Source organism: Colias philodice, chromosome 25 (genome assembly GCF_061535455.1).
Source record: "Colias philodice isolate Cphi_HAF_F1 chromosome 25, ilColPhil1 Martin Lab GWU primary, whole genome shotgun sequence".
NCBI classification, from domain to species: Eukaryota; Metazoa; Arthropoda; class Insecta; order Lepidoptera; family Pieridae; genus Colias; species Colias philodice.
In genome coordinates this window covers 7,094,658-7,113,195 of record NC_143110.1, presented here as the reverse complement: position 1 = coordinate 7,113,195, position 18,538 = coordinate 7,094,658, and the positions used below count along the sequence as shown (strand labels likewise).

At 31.7% G+C, this 18,538-nt stretch overlaps 5 protein-coding genes across 10 annotated transcripts in view; 1 reads left to right on the top strand and 4 right to left on the bottom strand.

The window, feature by feature from the left end:
• LOC149477485 (myrosinase 1-like) overlaps window positions 1–2,196 on the bottom strand; it is a 305,300-nt gene extending 303,104 nt beyond the window's left edge. For all 3 annotated transcript variants that reach the window (XM_089711073.1, XM_089711072.1, XM_089711071.1), the window contains exon 1: window positions 2,081–2,196. In XM_089711073.1, the coding sequence (XP_089567199.1) occupies window positions 2,081–2,109 (29 nt within the window). In that variant the 5' untranslated portion in view covers window positions 2,110–2,196. The remainder of the gene's footprint in view (window positions 1–2,080) is intronic.
• A 5,505-nt stretch (window positions 2,197–7,701) lies between these two features.
• Window positions 7,702–11,744, bottom strand: NiPp1 (nuclear inhibitor of protein phosphatase 1). Of its 2 annotated transcripts, none has more exons than XM_089710969.1 (9): window positions 11,588–11,744; window positions 11,240–11,454; window positions 10,937–11,045; window positions 10,557–10,659; window positions 10,062–10,145; window positions 9,319–9,529; window positions 8,841–8,946; window positions 8,366–8,457; window positions 7,702–7,943 (listed from the first exon to the last, which is right to left on the bottom strand). In XM_089710969.1, the coding sequence occupies exons 1-9, from the start codon at window positions 11,614–11,616 to the stop codon at window positions 7,846–7,848; spliced, it is 1,047 nt and encodes a 348-aa protein (XP_089567095.1). In that variant the 5' UTR covers window positions 11,617–11,744; the 3' UTR covers window positions 7,702–7,845. The 2 variants fall into 2 exon arrangements, with proteins under 2 accessions (XP_089567095.1, XP_089567096.1); XM_089710970.1 differs by having other exon boundaries at window positions 7,702–7,940.
• A 344-nt stretch (window positions 11,745–12,088) lies between these two features.
• On the bottom strand, window positions 12,089–14,426 carry MrgBP (MRG/MORF4L binding protein). 3 transcript variants are annotated; one of them, XM_089710835.1, is made up of 5 exons: window positions 13,976–14,426; window positions 13,617–13,691; window positions 13,310–13,414; window positions 12,944–13,060; window positions 12,089–12,376 (listed from the first exon to the last, which is right to left on the bottom strand). In XM_089710835.1, the coding sequence occupies exons 1-5, from the start codon at window positions 14,292–14,294 to the stop codon at window positions 12,288–12,290; spliced, it is 705 nt and encodes a 234-aa protein (XP_089566961.1). In that variant the 5' UTR covers window positions 14,295–14,426; the 3' UTR covers window positions 12,089–12,287. The 3 variants fall into 3 exon arrangements, with proteins under 3 accessions (XP_089566961.1, XP_089566960.1, XP_089566962.1); XM_089710834.1 differs by having other exon boundaries at window positions 13,943–14,423; XM_089710836.1 differs by lacking the exon at window positions 12,944–13,060 and having other exon boundaries at window positions 13,943–14,425.
• A 273-nt stretch (window positions 14,427–14,699) lies between these two features.
• On the top strand, window positions 14,700–15,975 carry LOC149477482 (peptidyl-prolyl cis-trans isomerase Fkbp12-like). Its single transcript, XM_089710507.1, has 3 exons — window positions 14,700–14,873; window positions 14,959–15,119; window positions 15,580–15,975. Exons 1-3 carry the CDS (start codon window positions 14,837–14,839, stop codon window positions 15,706–15,708), a joined length of 327 nt encoding a protein of 108 aa, XP_089566633.1. The 5' UTR covers window positions 14,700–14,836; the 3' UTR covers window positions 15,709–15,975.
• A 954-nt stretch (window positions 15,976–16,929) lies between these two features.
• On the bottom strand, window positions 16,930–18,071 carry Pex10 (peroxisomal biogenesis factor 10). Its single transcript, XM_089710854.1, has one exon. It carries the CDS (start codon window positions 17,916–17,918, stop codon window positions 17,097–17,099), a length of 822 nt encoding a protein of 273 aa, XP_089566980.1. The 5' UTR covers window positions 17,919–18,071; the 3' UTR covers window positions 16,930–17,096.
• Window positions 18,072–18,538: the final 467 nt, after the last annotated feature.

Below are 18,538 nucleotides of genomic sequence, written 5' to 3'. Positions count from 1 at the left end.
GTTTATCAACACATAAGATAACATCAAAATTGCATGTAAATAACGAAAGCGGAAAGCGGTTCGCCTTCTGTCTTTTGCCGTTCTCTCAAAAAATGTTGGTAGGTATATCAAGTTTGAACTCATTAAAAACAGAGGGTTCTGTATAAAAGCCTATTTTTTTGTAACTATTATAAATTAATTTGGAACAGTCTTTAGAAACTGGTGTTTAGGTAGGTACCACATATATGTATATGTACTCATTTATTACTTTCATTTATTCGTACATATATACATATTATCATGATGTTTAGTGACATTGAGTAGGTATGGTTTGATGCATCGATTAAGATAAATATTTATTTGATTAGATATGAATTATCGAAAGAATTTTGCTTCATCGCACGTGTCCACCAATAAAAAATTTGACTTGGTACCTATGTAGGTACTCAAGATAGAACGTAAGTAAAAATCAAAGTAGGTACCTACCTAGTTATAAAGGAGTCGATAATAGAAATATTATTTTTCTATAAGTGAAAAACTAACTTAAAAATTGCTGTCCTTCCTAAAAAGGTATGAAATGGAACCCTGATGTGGGTTTTACCTACTTACCTAAGTATATAATATTATGAATCACAAATACCTACATGTTGCCCTTGCAAAATCGACATTCCGTACTTTTATATTATGTAAGTACATAATTGCATAAACAATGAATTAATATAATCAGAAATAAGTACCTATGTAATTGTAAAAAACCTATTAAATCCCGGCAGCAGGCATTTGGTTTTTCACCTCTGTGTAACGAATCGGATACTTATTGGTACGAAGATTGACTACAAAAACAATTTAAACACAGTCTAACTTTAATACAGGGATTTGTCACTTTAATATATCTATGTGAAATACGAGTTACGACAAAACCAGATTAAAGAAAACCCGCGCTTAAAGTTAAACGCTGTCTACAGTTTTTTGTGGTAAGACAGTGATAGTCTGTAGAATTCAGCTAGTATTTCCATATTTTTATTTAATTTTTGTTGATCTCATTTTAAACCTACGTCCTGCTAGTTCCTAGTTATCGAAATAATTCGTTAATTTGTTTCCGTTTCTATAATTATTATAGAAAAATAATTGTATATGTAATACATAGTTCCTATAATATAATTATTATATAATAATTATAGATAATAATTGATAATTATTAATTATTATAGACAATAATTAATAATTATAATATAATTATTATAGAAACGGAAACAACTTCTTTCAAATAATTGAATGGTTATTAGAAATTTATTATAAATTTATATTAAAATATATGAGTATTATATTTTTGTCAGCTTATCTAAACATAACAATCTCGCGACTCACGAGTTAAACTAGATCATCTGAAAAGAAAATTCGTAGCTAAACGTGTTTATGAATTTTCTTTAATTTACCATTAGATAGGTATACAAATCCACTATCAAATTATGATTATAATAATTAACAAACTGGTTTTAAATGTTATCTATCGTACTTACAATTTTTATCTATTCCGTGATACTTTACATAGGTATTATTATGTAAACTATTATTATGATGTAACTAGGTAAACGCAACTCTTTCAGTAATTATCATAAGTAGGTAACCTATGTAAAAAATTTATATTGTTATTTTTAGCATCATTAAACTGTGTAAATTGTAAAAGATTTCCTAGTCTTTAGACTAACGTAAAAATACAATAATAATACCTAAAATGATTATTATTTTTATTGTCGCTGTATTTAATTTTCGCACAGCTTTGTAAACATAATTAAAAATAAATAAAATAAAAATCATTCATTAAACAATTTGTGGGTTAGGTACAAACACGTAACATTTTTAATTCGAATCAAATAACAACTTAAAATACTTACCTAACAATAATGCAAAACTATTTTCAAAATTCTTGTTAAATTAACCTTAGGTATCTATTATTGTGATAAAATATATTTCTAAAAGTTAGTAAGTAGTTAGGTCAATTTATAAAAATTCTACCTGCAATTTTAATTTAATGCTTCCAAATAACATACCTATCCATATTTTTTAAAATCCTAATTTATATTATTCCAAAAACACTCACCAAACAAATCCTATATAATATTTTATCATTATGATAATATGAACTTTGTAATCATAATTTATTAAATTAAATTAAATTAAATATCACGCGCCACAACTTCATGCAAACGAGTTGGCGGGAAAACTGATTGTCATGTCAGCGTACCTAAGTAATGTTTAATCGTAATCTGTGCTATGTATTTTGTAGTCTGTGGTTCATAAAATGGTTATTCCGTAGAGGGAGAATGTTCCAAATTAAAAAATTGTTTACTTTGTGGAATGCAAAAATTATTCGGCTTCCGTAATAAAAATATATTTACCTACTTTGCTTTAAATACGCTTTTTACTTTAAATAAATGAATCCTTTTCCTGGACAATATTTTAAAAATTTCCTTCATAAATCTTATATATATATATATATAAAACTCAAAGGTGACTGATATAGTGATCTATCAACGCACAGCCCAAACCACTGGACGTATCGGGCTGAAATTTGGCATGCAGGTAGATGTCATAACGTAGGCGTCCCCAAAGAAAGGATTCTAGAAAATTCATCCCCCAAGGGGATCAAATAGGGGATGAAAGTTTGTACCATGAAAATTTATCTTTTCCACGCAGGCGAAGCTGACAGCTAGTAAGTATTTGATAAAATTCCTACAGATTGCATTCGAAATTCGCATTCGTTTTCGAATTAGCATTCGAATTTCGAATGCATTTAAGTACCTACAATGAAAAATCAATTTAAGAAAAAAAAACGATCATGAAGACGTAGTATATACTATCTCTATGTCATGAAGCGGGATTTTAAAATGCGAAAGACGCGTGTTTCTAATCGTAATAAAACTAAAAAACACGCTTATACTCGTGAAAATTTTGTATTGTCTCCGGTCCTTTATAAGTAGGTAGATACACAAAGTTTGAATTAAATCTGCTCGTATAGTGAAGTCCCATGTCCCCCAGTGGGGTAAGGGGCAGATGCATTATACATCTGTTTCACTGATCGATTTTCTTTAGGGACAAGTAGGTGATCAGCCTTCTGTGTCCTACCAGGCCAAGACATTTTTTTTCTTCGTTTCCATCGGGAATCGAACCCCTCGGTGATACGCTCACGCGTCAACCACTGTACCAAAGAGGCGGTCTAAATCTGCTCGTATAGTGGGTTAAAATTGAGTGAGTCGGTCACATACAAACATACAGGTAAATCTAATAAACTCTCTGCATGAGTGCTCCAAGGTACTCCGTCCGCTATCGATAAATAATCTGAGAATTTTGAGGAATTTTGTCATTACGTCAAAATACACTGACAACTTTTTATCTGATTATAACCAGGAATCTAATCGCAAGCACTTCCACAGGGGGCATTTTTTCTCATTTCAGCTAAACATTATCAGTCATCGTGTATGATAAAGAGCTCAATTTTTATTCGTATTTGATATCGAGATGATTTAAAATAAAATGATCCATGATCCATCTTTAAATAAGTAGGTACCTACATAATATGGTTAGTTCTTCATGCTAAGTTTCGTTTTCTTCTCTTTGTTAACCGTACCACTAAACAAATATCAAGTACTAACTATTAGTAATAAGTGGTGATAGTGAATGTCGATAGAACAAAATTTGCCAAGTCAGCTAGTAGACTACAAGCCCGCATAGGACAAAAATATGGGTCAAATGAACCACCAGGGGACATATCTAGAACGATAGCAGAGCAAAAAATAATAAGATTCATCACTATGCCGTCACTTGTAAGCTGTCCAACTGAGTGCAGATGAGAATTGAAAAGTACAGGTAGACTCGGTAAATTTTGGTCATATATTTTTGTACGGCATTCTTAACCATCGATAGATCCATTAAAAATAATAAGAAACCGCTCAGTGCCGTACAAAAATGGTGGTCCACCAAGTCGGAATTTTTATTTAATTTCCGAGAGTTACCGGGGGTAAATTTGGTCATTTGACCATGTACGGCATCTGTGTCATACTATTGCTATACTGCTTTTAATCCATTATTCCGCAACGCCGTACAAAAATCATGGGGACAAGGGGAAAAAATCGAGAGTTGCAATCCCCTCTCTTTCCCCACTCCAGGGGGTCATTTGACTAAGTACGGCTTCGGTTCCAAAACATTATCTAGCACTCAAAAGTACTATTAAAAGCAATGCCGTCAAAAAATAATTGTTCTTTTAAATGTATACCAATAATCATCTTAATTTCATCAAATTCTTGATATAAAGAGCTGTAAGGTCATTTGACCCTGTACGGGAACTTTTTTTTAACATGATATTGTAAAATTCAATTGTTGTATAGTATTGCCGTTCAAAAGAAACCGTTCTAAAAAAAGTTATAGAGAAATGCAAAACCAGAAATTTTGTTAAAGTTTAAACATCGTAGATTAATGAAATATAATAGTTTTCTACACTTTATCCGTTGTTTTAAATAGTATTAACATAGATAAATTAGAAAAAACGATGCCGTACATTTTTGTGCAGACCACATCTTTTAGGCTGATGAAAGCGACGAAAGCTACAATTTTAAGGGTGCTTTATGGCCATTTGATACAGTACGGCATTAACATATTTTTACTCAACTACGGCAAAGCAAAAGGAGGGTTATGGTTGTTTACAGGTCATGTATGTATGTTCATCTATTCCCTCGTAACTTCTAAACTACTTATCAGAATTCGACAAATGACATATCATTCGTCGCGTCTGAATTGTTCACTGGATAACCAGCGACCAGCTAGCTAAAGGCTATATGGGGTTTCACAAAATCTAATGTGGCGCCCTCTAGCGGACAAAACATACAGAGTAAAAAAATAAAGTTAAGATAAATATGCAGTGTTTGGTATCATTTGAAAGCGCTTTACTTGTACATTTTGAATATGTATATATTACTAGCATTTGCTTGTGACTTTACCTGTATTCATGGACTGATTGCATATAATTCACATCTTTTCGTTCATAGCTTTTTTATTAGTTCATCAATTTAACGGAGTCCATTCCACCTAACTCCGACTTTCCAAGGTGATAATTAACCACCTCGAGCTTCTTAATATTAATGTATATTTATATTTTATTATAAAAATATAAAGCAAACATTTCGTTATATGGATTTTTTTCTTTTTCAGATTTTTCCCCTTTGAACCAACGAAAATGTACGGCACATGAAAAAATATTATCTATGCATAAAATACTTTAAAAATAAATTTATTTCGTGTTGTGTCAAATGACCCCCTGGAGTGGGGAAAGAGAGGGGATTACAACTCTCGATTTTTTCCCCTTGTCCCCATGATTTTTGTACGGCGTTGCGGAATAATGGATTAAAAGCAGTATAGCAATAGTATGACACAGATGCCGTACATGGTCAAATGACCAAATTTACCCCCGGTAACTCTCGGAAATTAAATAAAAATTCCGACTTGGTGGACCACCATTTTTGTACGGCACTGAGCGGTTTCTTATTATTTTTAATGGATCTATCGATGGTTAAGAATGCCGTACAAAAATATATGACCAAAATTTACCGAGTCTACCTGTACTTTTCAATTCTCATCTGCACTCAGTTGGACAGCTTACAAGTGACGGCATAGTGATGAATCTTATTATTTTTTGCTCTGCTATCGTTCTAGATATGTTCCCTGGTGGTTCATTTGACCCATATTTTTGTCCTATGCGGGCTTGTAGTCTATAGTTAAATATCATTAGGTACTTTTAAAACAAAAAAATAGTACCGACACAACGGATCGTATGCGACTGCTGTTGATTAAATAAAAAAAAAAAAAACAATGTTATTAAATATTTATTATTCAAATGTATTCACAGCGCTTATAACGTCTAGTAAATCTTACATAATATACTACAATAATTATTATTGTATGTATCTTTTCTAGAAGAGATTTTTCAATGTCATCAAAGAATTATAATAATAAATATTCTGTCTTTATTTTCTTTCTAATTCTATTTCCATTGAAAAATCTGCCCTTAAAATAAAAAGTGCATTTTATAATATGTAAAATCTAACACTAGCTCATGGAAAACAATATTTAAAACGTGCATCGTTGTTATTAAAACTCTTAGTAAATTAGTCTAAAAAATATTGTATTGTACAGTTTTATTTTATATACCAATGAAGTGGACATTTAAATGAGTTTTGTGAGAAACTTTCTAAAAACCAATTTGTTTAAAAAAATTCATATTTTTGCAAATTAATGACAAATGACGCAAAATGGCGCCCGCCAAAAATTTTCCTCGAACCAAGTTTTAAAAATGATTATCTAGTTAATTACCGATGAAAAGTTATTTCTTTGCACTTTGCCGCATTACTTGAATTATTAGTAATATCGTAACCGCTCGATGGCATATTTGATAAGTTTCATGGTTTTTTTGCTTTAAAACAAACAAGACTGAGTGCAGTGTGGCCGGTTGACCTCTGTTGAGCGGAACATAAGTGATGTAGGCGGTGTCTTCTCCATACGTAGTAATAGTATCTCAATGCACTATAATGAACATTTAACAAATACACTCATAACTGTAAACTTCATTCGTTCCATAAAATTAAATAGTTATTTATTCATAGGAAACATTGCATCTTTAGATTTACCTAAAATACTTATTTCTTGTTAACTAGGTTTTGGAGCATTGCTTTTGATAAGCTTTTGATTTTGCGTAATTTAATTGGTCACGTTAAAATTAACTATTAAAATATATACTTTTAATAAAATAGCGATCCGCCCCGGCTTTACTTGGATGGTAAAGTTACATAGTTATATCTGTTATTTAATAAACAGGGTGTAACAGATTAGTATGTATGCTAAAATAAAAGGAACATATAGTTTTTCATACGCAGATTGCGTAAAAAATATTCTGGTAGCATTTTTTTCTCCTATATCTACCCAGACAGAACGCGGGCGAACGGCTAGTATATGAAATTATGTACCTACATACATTTAGAATGACCAAAGTTTATCTATTTTAGTTCACTAGAAATAGTCGCTAATACTAATTGAATTTTAATATTTTTATCAAATTGAAGTACAAAACACTCTACATTTGCAAATTTTTTTTTATTCTGTTACACCAATTTGTACCTTATTCCACTCACATATTTTTGTTTATTTGTCGAATTTATTCATATTTTATAATCTAAAAACTTACTTATGATTATTTATACATATTTATGAATTATTAGCCCTGATTCTGTTGTCACTACACATTATGATGATAATATTTTTTTATGTATTCCAACTACATAATGAAATAAACATACACCATATTTACAATATTTGTAATAAAATCTTACAATAATATTGATACCTACACATTTTGTCAAATTAAAACGAAATACTTCAAGTATTTCGTCCATACTAAAAATAAAAAAACATCCTAAACGAAAGAATAGAAAGTACTGAACCACTTAACATTTGATAAACGCATTTGTTTACATTATTAAAATTCACAAGCATGTTGTAACTTAAATACTAAATTAAGCATGTTACCAATTTGACAAACACAAAAAATTCATAAACATACAATAGAAACAGAATCACGACCAAACGCACTTTTAATTCAAATAACACATTCTCGAATATTCCACGCACAAAACGCATAAGTCTGTACATATCTATTCAGTAGTATGTATATTTCTGTGTTTTTGTATTCTCGAATATTCCACGCACAAAACATTAATTATTATCAAGTCTGTACATATCTATTCATATATTTTCGTATTCTCGAAAGTTCCACGCATAAACATATTAAGTCTGCACATGTATGTCTGTATGTATTCGTTTTCATACAGCCGATATGAGTCCGGGCTTTCGTCCGGGCCACGCCTCCTTTGCGTATTTCTTTTTCTTAGGCTCATTGGACGCACCAGATTCTTCTGCTGCTATAAATAAAAAAGGTTATTAATTATTATTAAGAGAGGGCACGGCAAAGTTCTTAAATAACATCAATATGAAAGTCAATTGTATAACTTCAGAATAAACGGTCAAACTGAAAAAATGTATTAAAAAAACAAAACATGTTTTATTCCACAATAAGAAAGAAGTAATTATTTTTTATTAATTCGATTAATAAACTGATTCCGAATCGTTCAAAAATATATACTTACCATAATAGTTACATCTACTATTGTAATAAATTGAAGTCTATTCAGATAAAAGATGTTAAAAAAACTAAATTGAATTAGCATTGACATACAATAAACAACTATTCGCTCAAAAACTGTCAACTGTCTGAATCTAAACTCTGCCCACAAATCAATTAGGCAGAGTTTTCTAATTGGCGTATACAGTGAAATAAACTCACCTGAATGTGGTAGAGGCGGATGCATATTGAGATGTGGCTCTGGACCTTCTAATTCTACATCTGGTGCTGGGTTTGGTAGCGATATACCCAACCTGGAAATTATTATTATATGTATTAGTCGATAAATATTATAAATTTAACAAGATCCATTTTCACGTAGTGAGATAGTTTTAAAGCGACAGATTTCGAACAAATACATTATTATCACCAAACTTCTGAAACGGACACAAGCACTAAAATAATTTTCTTTATTTTGTTTATAATATATTATATAATGAACCTTTTCTTTGCAGTTAGCTAATGAACTGATATCTCTTTTAATGTTATTTCCACGATTAAATATTAAAAATAAATTATATTTTATTTGGCTCAATAAAACCCGCTTTATAGTGGGATAAAATAAATTCTATACAAATAATATTTTTATTTCAGAAATAAAAATATTATTTGTATAGAATACAAAAATAAATCTCACCTCGCTCCAATAAGACTGAACGGTGAGGACGTAGGTGCCGGCAAATCCGAGTATAAGTTCGTATTGCGAGATATCTCTTGTAGACGTAAAGAGTGGTGAACGTGACCTGAAAAAACATTGAATAAGTTATTGTAAAATCATATTATGGCATAAGCAAAACATGTGTAGAATATATAAATTTATGTTACATAATATGAGAAGAAATTAAGTTAATTATAAGCTTAATCGAAACCGTAATAAAATGCTGTCTGCTGATACAATTATTTTGGCTAGCCCATTCAAATAACCTCACACCACGAGCTATATTATGTAAAAATCAGGCTGTTGACCAAAAACATGTTTAATTTCTTTATATTAACTTTACAATCATAACAGTATGACACACACATAAAGTTACAGTTATACACACACTGAACCTAATTAAACTTACATCATATATTAAAAACGTATATGAAAACACCATAGTAATAAAACTCACTCTCATCCGGGTTCTGCAGTTTGATCTTCTTCGCTGGGACATTAGCATTAGGCACTATGGTAGACCTGACCAGATTCCTGAACCTGCCGACCGATGGATCGATATCCTCTGGGTTAATGATGTCCACCTCTTCATTGAAGGAGACGTTCCGTTTTTGCTTCTTGGCCACACCGCCTTGAGTGGACGCAGAGCGCTTTGTACCGGTTTGCGGCTGAAATCCGTTAAAATCCATACTAATATTATAAATGCGAAAGTAACTCTGTCTGTCTGTCTGTCTGTTACTCAATCACGCCTAAACTACTGAACCAATTTTCATGAAATTTGGTATGGAGGTATTTTGATACCCGAGAAAGGACATAGGCTACTTTTTATCCCGGGAAAATGACGCAATCCCGGAAATCCCACGGGAACGGGAACTATGCGGGTTTTTCGTTGTAATCGCGGGCGAAGCCGCGGGCGGAAAGCTAGTAACTACATAAATATAGTTATGGCATCAAATCATAATATAACACTAAGTTCTTGCTGTTTGTCCGTCCCTATGTATATTTAAATCTTTAAAAAATATGTAACGGATTTTGATGCAGTTTTAAATGAGTTAATCTACCTTGATTATTGCCTGTTAGAAAAATTACAAAGCATGCTTGAATGAACCAGATATAACAAAAAGCAGCTTCTAAAGAAAGTTATAAGGAAAGGAAAAACAGGCAGATGTGGCAGTGATAAAAATGTTTTGAATAACAAACCTTTATAACATCAGCATCATCATTTGTTGGGATGCCCAACATAGAAATTCTTCTGTTGTGTGCAGTGTTGAATTCCGTCAAGTTCTAGAAAAAGAAACAGTCCCTTTAATTTACTTTCTACATTTGAAGAAATAATTTATTATTGAATGAGTTTTTTTTAATATATTTTAACATATTTCTTTCACACTAGCAGTCCGCCCCGGCTTCGCCCATGGTACATGTTTACGTTTTCTCTACATAAGAACCATCCTCGTACTTCAAGGAATATAATAAAAAAAGAATTATCGAAATGGGTTCAGCCGTTCTCGAGTTATACGCTTACCAACAAATTTTTCGATTCATTTTTATATATAAGATAGATAATATACTGTTTTATAAATAAACTGACCCTTTCTGTATCTTTTTGTAATTTTATTTTCTAAATCTATAAAACATGTCCAAAATTAAAACCAATACTTTGTATTTATATTTTTAAATGCAACTTATAGCTCTCACATCCAATTCTGTCTGTGTCTCTGGCAATCCCAACAAGGCTCCTTCCATTTCTGTGTTCGGCAAATCTTCCATGATACCTCTAGAATTGCCTGTTGGTCGCTCTCTGTAAATTGTAAGGTTATACAACAATTTAAAAAGCATATAATCTATACTACTATTGTAAAGCTGTAGAGTTTGTTTGTTTGAACGCACTAATCTTAGGAACTACTGGTCTGATTTGAAAAATTCTTACGGTGTTAGGTAGCCCATTTATTGAGGAAGGCTATAGACTATATATCATCTTGCTAAGACCAACAGGAGCGGAGAACTGCAGGTAGATACAATAATGACTACAAAAGTAGGTACATATATGATATAGATTTATTTATAAATATTCTTACCTTATAATATAATTTCTAGTTGATGCACCAAAATGGAAATTAGAGTCTATTGGTAGTTGTGTTGGTTTATTTGGTTCCAATCGCATTTGACCAATGTATGTGCCATGTGCTGAAAGTTAAAACATATGACGTAAATATTAATTTTACTTAAAGAAAAAAATAAAGAAACCTTAGAATCACAGGATTGGTATACACACAATTATGTTAACTATATTTTTATTTTATTATTCATTATAGATACTTTAACTCACAATATAATTCATAAAAAAGGTTGGTTACATGAAAATTGAAAACCATACTTACTGCTTCCCAAATCCACTAAAAACGCTCTGTTCAGGTTTTTATGATACACAAATGCTGCATGTACCCGTGAGCAACTAGCATGATCTATACAAAAGTCGTTCATTTGCGGATTTCTTCCAAAAAGATAGCATTTCTTTTCGTCTATCATTAGTTTTTGAATCAATTTATCCCCTTTTAATACGTCTAAATGAAGACCGGTGGGTGGTTTTCCAGCCCTAAAAATAAAAAAGATATATTAAGGAATGATTATTATTGTTTGCTATCAGTTGTTTATCTTTTGTATTTATTTTTATAAAATGAACACAGAAGAGGTTGGAATGTCGGCGTATTCAATACCGTGACACTCACCAGTTAGGCACTTCGTAATGGTTTGCCATGGTTGCTTATAATGTAGAAACTAATTAATTAGCCCTATCTGGTTGATATTATCCTAGAAATCACTTAAAACAAGAATAAATTCATTGAACAGCCGTAAAATAACCCGATTCTCGAATGCATTTGTAAAACTGACATTATGACATTGACAATGACACAGATAATAAACTACTGACTTGGTACCACAGCTTACATATTATGGTAGCTTAGTAGGTACCTTGAAGATACAGCTTTATTTCCACTTCGATTCACGAAAAAGCATAATTATAATCTTCCTATAAAAAAGACATTAAATTTAATGACAAATAAAATGTCCGTTTACATCGGAAATGTTTCATTCGTTTTGAATGTAGATTCCACTATTGTTTACGGTAATCCGGTAATCTTCATTATAAAAATAATAATCGTATTTCAATAAATTTGATATGGCCAGTGTAGAATGCACTCAAGATTCATACATAATAAAACACACTTTACATAATTAATACCATTTAATCATACACATATACAAATTCGATTATATTATAGTAAAGCCTTAGCCCACACTCGCAACCACTTATGAAAAAAAAACTCTGACAGCGTTGCGTTTTTCCCGCCCTCGAATACGCCACTCCTGTAGGGGGCGCCAGTGTGTGTGTCAGAAGAAGTGGTGGTACGAGTGTTTGTGTGTGTGTCACATGCGACGTCGCTTCGCTGGTGTGCTCGATGGCGGTGTGGATGTGTTTGTGCGTCGCCTGCCGCGTCGTGTGCTTGTATCTTCGTCTAGACAAAAAAGGATAACTTGTGACTGTTTTTTACTAATTTATGTTTTTTTGAAGTGAAAACTTTAGCGGCGTTGGGTATAAAATCTTAAACTCGCGTCAGGACACGTGACCTGATCGAAAAAGCGTAAGACGGATGGATATCAAACATGCTTAACGTTAATAATAAAGTTTTCACTTCTGCCGGCACTCCCGGAGAGCAACCCGTCTTTTTTTTTAAGATCGTACATACATTTATACACATAAATTAGACTAAATAATTAAAAAAAGAGCTAAGTATTGCTAACAGGCTAAAATTAAAAACATTTTTATTTAGTGAAGAAAAATTCCCTTATAAACAGAACTGTTCATAAATTTTAAAGGTTTAATTATTGATAACATTATTGTGACGTTGTTGGTTACAAAGTCTACAAGTCTACAAAGAGAAACTTTACTCCATTGCCATATTCAAAATTTTTATTACATTGCCATATAAAAAAAATATGGATAACCAAAAGTAGGTTATACAATATACAGGTAATATAACATCAAGTTATTTAACCAACTGCTATAAAAAAATATTTTTTACCTGCAATAGAACTAATTTTGGCCTTTTGTGATTTATCTCTCTGTGATATAGACTTTCTACTTGTAGAGCTGTCTCTAGGTCCCGATGCATTGGAATCACGTGAATCTCGTCTTCTGTCTGTTTATTTTATTTTTTATTATTAATTCCACTTATTAGAAAGAAAAAAAATATATTTAAATGGTAGGAGATTAAAACTTGCAATAACGTTTATTCAAATCAAAAAGGTGCTAGTATTTAAAAAATCTGTTATGGGCTGTCCATTTCCTAGAGTCTAGATCATCATAAAATAAAACATCGATTGATCTAATAGTCTACTTAAATATGGCAACGCGGACAATAAATAACAGAAAATCAGGCAATAATTACCATAATCCTTTTCTGACTTAATGCTAGGTGTGTCCGTTGATGCGTGTGAGCTGCCACTTTCCTTTCTTGTTTTCGTAGCGAGTGCACTAATACTGTCCTTACGTCCTATAAGAATAATAGTGCATAATTGAATTTTATTTATATAAAATCATGAATCTATATACTTCATGCATAAAAATATTACACTTGTGTAAATTAAAAACTTCAAATTAACTACCTCCAAAATGAGCATAGATTTTGTTACATTTTTTAAATTGTTTAGTTAACATAAAACTTCACAACTTTCTTTTCTAAATATTGTATATACCTTTAGGTGTATCTTTTCCAGCTGTTCCTCGGGAATTGCTTCTTGGTGCTGTCTTTGGGGAAGGACTCCTGCCATCTAAGTGTTATAACATCAGATAAGTAATTGATAACTGTACTGTTTTAACTTTTGCAAAATTAAAATCAATATTTATTGGCTTTTCAGTTTTTACTTTTCAATGTTAACTCACAATTAAATTGGTAATAGAGTAAGTTGGCTGCGTCATATGTGCCTCCTAGCTTTCGAAATAGAACCGTATAAATTAATCAATAACTAGATGACCTAGATGAGTAAATTTTTGTCTAAAAATAATTTTACACAAAAATTACCTTCACTATCATCACCTAAAATTGCATCCTTACACTTTTGTTTCACCAACGATCCAAATTCGCTCTCCGGTAAACTGAATGGTACTTCGTGATTTGGAAACGGTATTGGTTCTGTCTCGTCCAGCATGTTCATGTCATATAGCGTGCTCAAATGTTTCCATATATCCTGCGTCGATATTTCTCTTGTAATAGAGTTCGATAGCTTCTCCCAAATGCAAACCATTTGGAAGTGTTTGTTGATCCCTACCGGCTTGTGGTTTGCCATCGCGTAGAACAATTGTATCTCCATATCGACATCCCAATCAATAACGTCACCTGCCTTTATCTCCGATTCTTCTTCACTCGAAACCATGTTGTTGTGTTACGAATTTCGGTTAAAATTTGTTTAAATTCCCTTCGTAAATTTAAAATTTAATGTAAACAATTAAACATTTAGCAAACCAAAATGCGAATTACGAACTGACATTGACATGACATCAACTACAGTCTACAGATTAGTAATATGCGCAAACTAATATTTTTAAGCACAGAATATAACCATGACTCTAAAAATAGACATAAAAATGTGTCTAAAATATTAAATAACATACCACGACTTTAAAAATCACTCCTACTTGTGCGCCTACTTTACTACTACTGAAGTAGGTAAGTGTATAAAATTATTTTTGCTGAAATTATTTCGATTTGTCACTGGCTATTTAAAAGTTGTCATCTGCTAAATATTGTCATTCGTCATCTGTGACTGTGAAATGTGAATTGTGATCTGTCATTGTCATAGCATGCGTTTGTTGTAATTTGGTGTAAACTTGGATTTTGGAACAACAAAAAATATATTTTGTGAAAGGTATCGTTGCAATATCCTAAGCATATAGTAAAACTTGAATATCTCCGAGGATGGGCGTGGATGTAGAAACTATTTCACCTGGCAACGGTACGTACATTTCAATACAAGTACATTCTCTGACATGAAATGAGTAATTATTTACAACCGGCTTACCTTGTCGAATATATTGTAGGTAGTACATACCCCAAAGCGGGTCAAACTGTGGTCGTACACTACACGGGAACGCTACAGAACGGCAAGAAATTCGATTCATCTAGAGATCGTGGTCAACCCTTTAAATTTACCCTTGGTAAGGGCGATGTCATAAAAGGATGGGATCAGGGGATTGCTAAGGTATTTAATAATACTTTCACAGCTAATTAATAAGAAATATGTTACTGTGTAAAATTCTTTTTGGAATTTTAATTTCTAGACTGAAGACTAGATTATCTGTTTTCCAATTAGAATATAATAATATGCTTTATAGTAGTTAATTAAATAAGCTTATAATTTTAAATGAAAATAATCAACTTAGACAGTATTGCACTAATAATCAACTCTTGATAAAAGATTATATTGTATTTGTAATCAATTCTGTATTGGCTATTGAGTATTGACAATGAATGGCCTTATCAATTCAAATGTATCTTCATAATTCATCTTACTAAAGATCCTTTAATGAAAAAGAACTTCTCACTTTCACCAATAAAAAAGAATATATATATATATATGTATATGGATTTCTCAGAGCATTGTTAAATTGTACATTTACAATGTTCCAGTCTATAATGTAAAAATGTTGTTTCTTTTTTAGATGTCTGTAGGTGAAAGAGCCACTCTGACATGTTCACCTGACTTTGCTTATGGGTCCAGAGGCCACCCTGGCGTCATACCACCAAACGCTACACTTATATTTGATGTGGAACTTCTTAAAGTAGAATAACTCTTGCCATTTTAATATTAAATGTTATACTAATGTTAGTTCCACAAAATATTATTAATTCAATGTTAATTAACAGTATTCTAATTTTGGTTTGTGTCTTAGTCTATGGTATAGTCTATAATTAATGTTGTCTATGGTTCTGATTTTTTAATAAATTAATTATTAAGGTTCAAATGAGTACAAATTACACAGGTACTGAGATTATTTAAATGTCTAGATTTCATTATATTATTATTTGCTAAGTATTTTGCATAAATTTTTGATTTAAGCATGTAATAAGATTTGATGGTAGTTTTGCCCCTATAGGTTTCACTCCGAAGATTAGGTATGTTTTGCGCCGTTGCCGACTGAGTTGGCAGTCGAGCTCGGGTTTACCACCAACCAACCCTGAGCTATTATAGCTATACAGCTAGCTATTATTTATGCCTAAAGTTGACGTTTGTTAGGGAGTGAACCTTCTGTACGTAGTACTATTATATATTCTGTGCCTATATTACTATAAGTTCTCAAAAGCATATAGATAACTAGTTGGTGAAAGCACCAACATTCAGCATTCTAAAGAGAATGCTCAAAAGTGACTGCTTATCACTGCTAATAAAGTAATGGTAATTCCTAAATCCTGCATTTGTTCAGTAACTTATATTCAGACATTAGTCTTTTTTGAGTTGAATTATTTTGAACATGATGTCCAGACATTTGAATAACCTAAGCGCTGCAAGAAGAAAGTATAAAAAGTATTATTAATTCTGAGGTTTGGCCAATTGGTATGAAGTTAAAAAGTTCTATCAAAATTATCGACTACTGACTGCTATAATTATTTATTGCAGAAAACCATAATAAACAGACTTGTTATTTTTTATTTTTTATTATTAAATATATACTAAAACTACCATAGATAATGAATATAATATGATTTAACTTAAGGCATTTAATTTATATAGAATCTCTTTTATTTTATTCCATCTGCAAAATATGTGAGGAATTTGGGATGCATAAGGTAATATGAACTGATACAAATTGGTTCCTAATATTGTTAAAGCTTTGTACCTTACCAATATGTTATAATAAAAGGTTTTTTATAAATTAATTGTTTCATTTTCAGAATAGTTCTTGTTTCCCAAACCATCTTGTTTTACTTGAGTAATGTGAATTTTTTTCCATAAATATAATTATTACTATTTTCAGAGCTAAAAGGAGTGTCAAAAATAAAACCATACATACTTTAGCTTTAGAAACTCCCAATTTATTGCACTTTTATCCCTTTTCAGTATGCTTAAAAATATAAAATTATTTGTCTTAATATTTTTTCAAATCCCACATCATTTGCATAATATATTATTGGTGTTAAAAGTTAAAACTATGTTCTTTTAGAATATGATCGTTGAATATCATTTTACACTAGGAGAATAATTCATCAAAGGAACAACAGTGTTCTTTGTAAAGGGTGTTCTACACAGTGCACATGTTTCCAAAGCTCCATAACAACACTGCATGCAAAAATAATGACCACACTGTAATACACAAGGCTGAACTATCTCCTCCAAACAAGCTACACATGATTTACTACTATCCACTTCATTGGGAAAGTCAGCCATTTGTTCCAAATGTTTCTTTGCTTGATACACACTATTGCCGCAACTAATAAACGCGTGTAACAACGTCACAATGCCTAATAATCGTAAATGTGCATAGAACGCAGAAGCTGCTGGCCTCACATGGACATAATTTATACCGGTAGCTGTCTTTGAAATCTGGAGAGGACCTCCGTTTATATATGACAGTGCTCTATGGATACTTTCGATTTGCGGTAACATATTACCTAATGCTCGTAAAATAACAAGGAAAAAATTCTGTGCCTGAGGTTTTAAGGATACATTTTGTTCAACTTGTTTCTCAACTTGACGAAGGAGACCCCTTGTGATATTCTCGCCGAATGTGGACAATAAAATGCTCAATAGTCTATTGGAGAAGGATGGTAATTTGTTATACGTATCATCCACTTGTACAATACCAGAATATTCTTCACCGAGCGTCTGCAAATCTCGTAGCGTTGTCAATGATTTGTATAACACAGATGACGTAGGTACTGCTTTAGCAGCATGGTGAGGTGGTAATAATCTTGCTAATGACCCAGCCAATTGTTTTTCATAAAGATCATCTTTCTGCCAGGCACGTAAAATTTCGGCGGGCTGTGCTGCGGGTAGCGCCATACTTAACGTTTATATAAATTACTGCTTGTCCTTAATTTTCTTATCACATATCAGTAGACATTACCATGACATTAATTATTTTCCTAACAATTATTATGAAAAAACTTTGAATTCGATTATGTATAATAAAATTTGTTTATTATTTTGATGTCAATGTCAAAACGTATTTTTTTATATATAAAAAAAGAAACGACGCATAATTAGTATTTTCCAAGATAAAATAAACCAAATGTTTTGATTGTTTGAATTCAGATTTTAATGAACATATTCAAATGGTTATTTTAATTAACTTTAACTATTGTCTGGCTAACGAAAGATGAGACTGGAAAAAGGCGGCAAATTCAAAAAATCAACATATGGCAACTTAGGTTATAGTTGGAAATATAGTTTTAATACTTTTATTTATTATTTTCTCTTACGAGCAAAAATAAAACAAACTCTTCATCTTTATAATATTGTTTTATGCATGGACGTATAAAAAAAGACGGACGGTATATCGCCTAAACATTGAGTGAAGCCTAGTAATGGCGGCGACACATCCATGTGTGTGTGACATGTTGCCATGGCAACACTATGGCAACAGCTGTCCTGATGACAATGGCGGCTGTATTTTTTTTCTA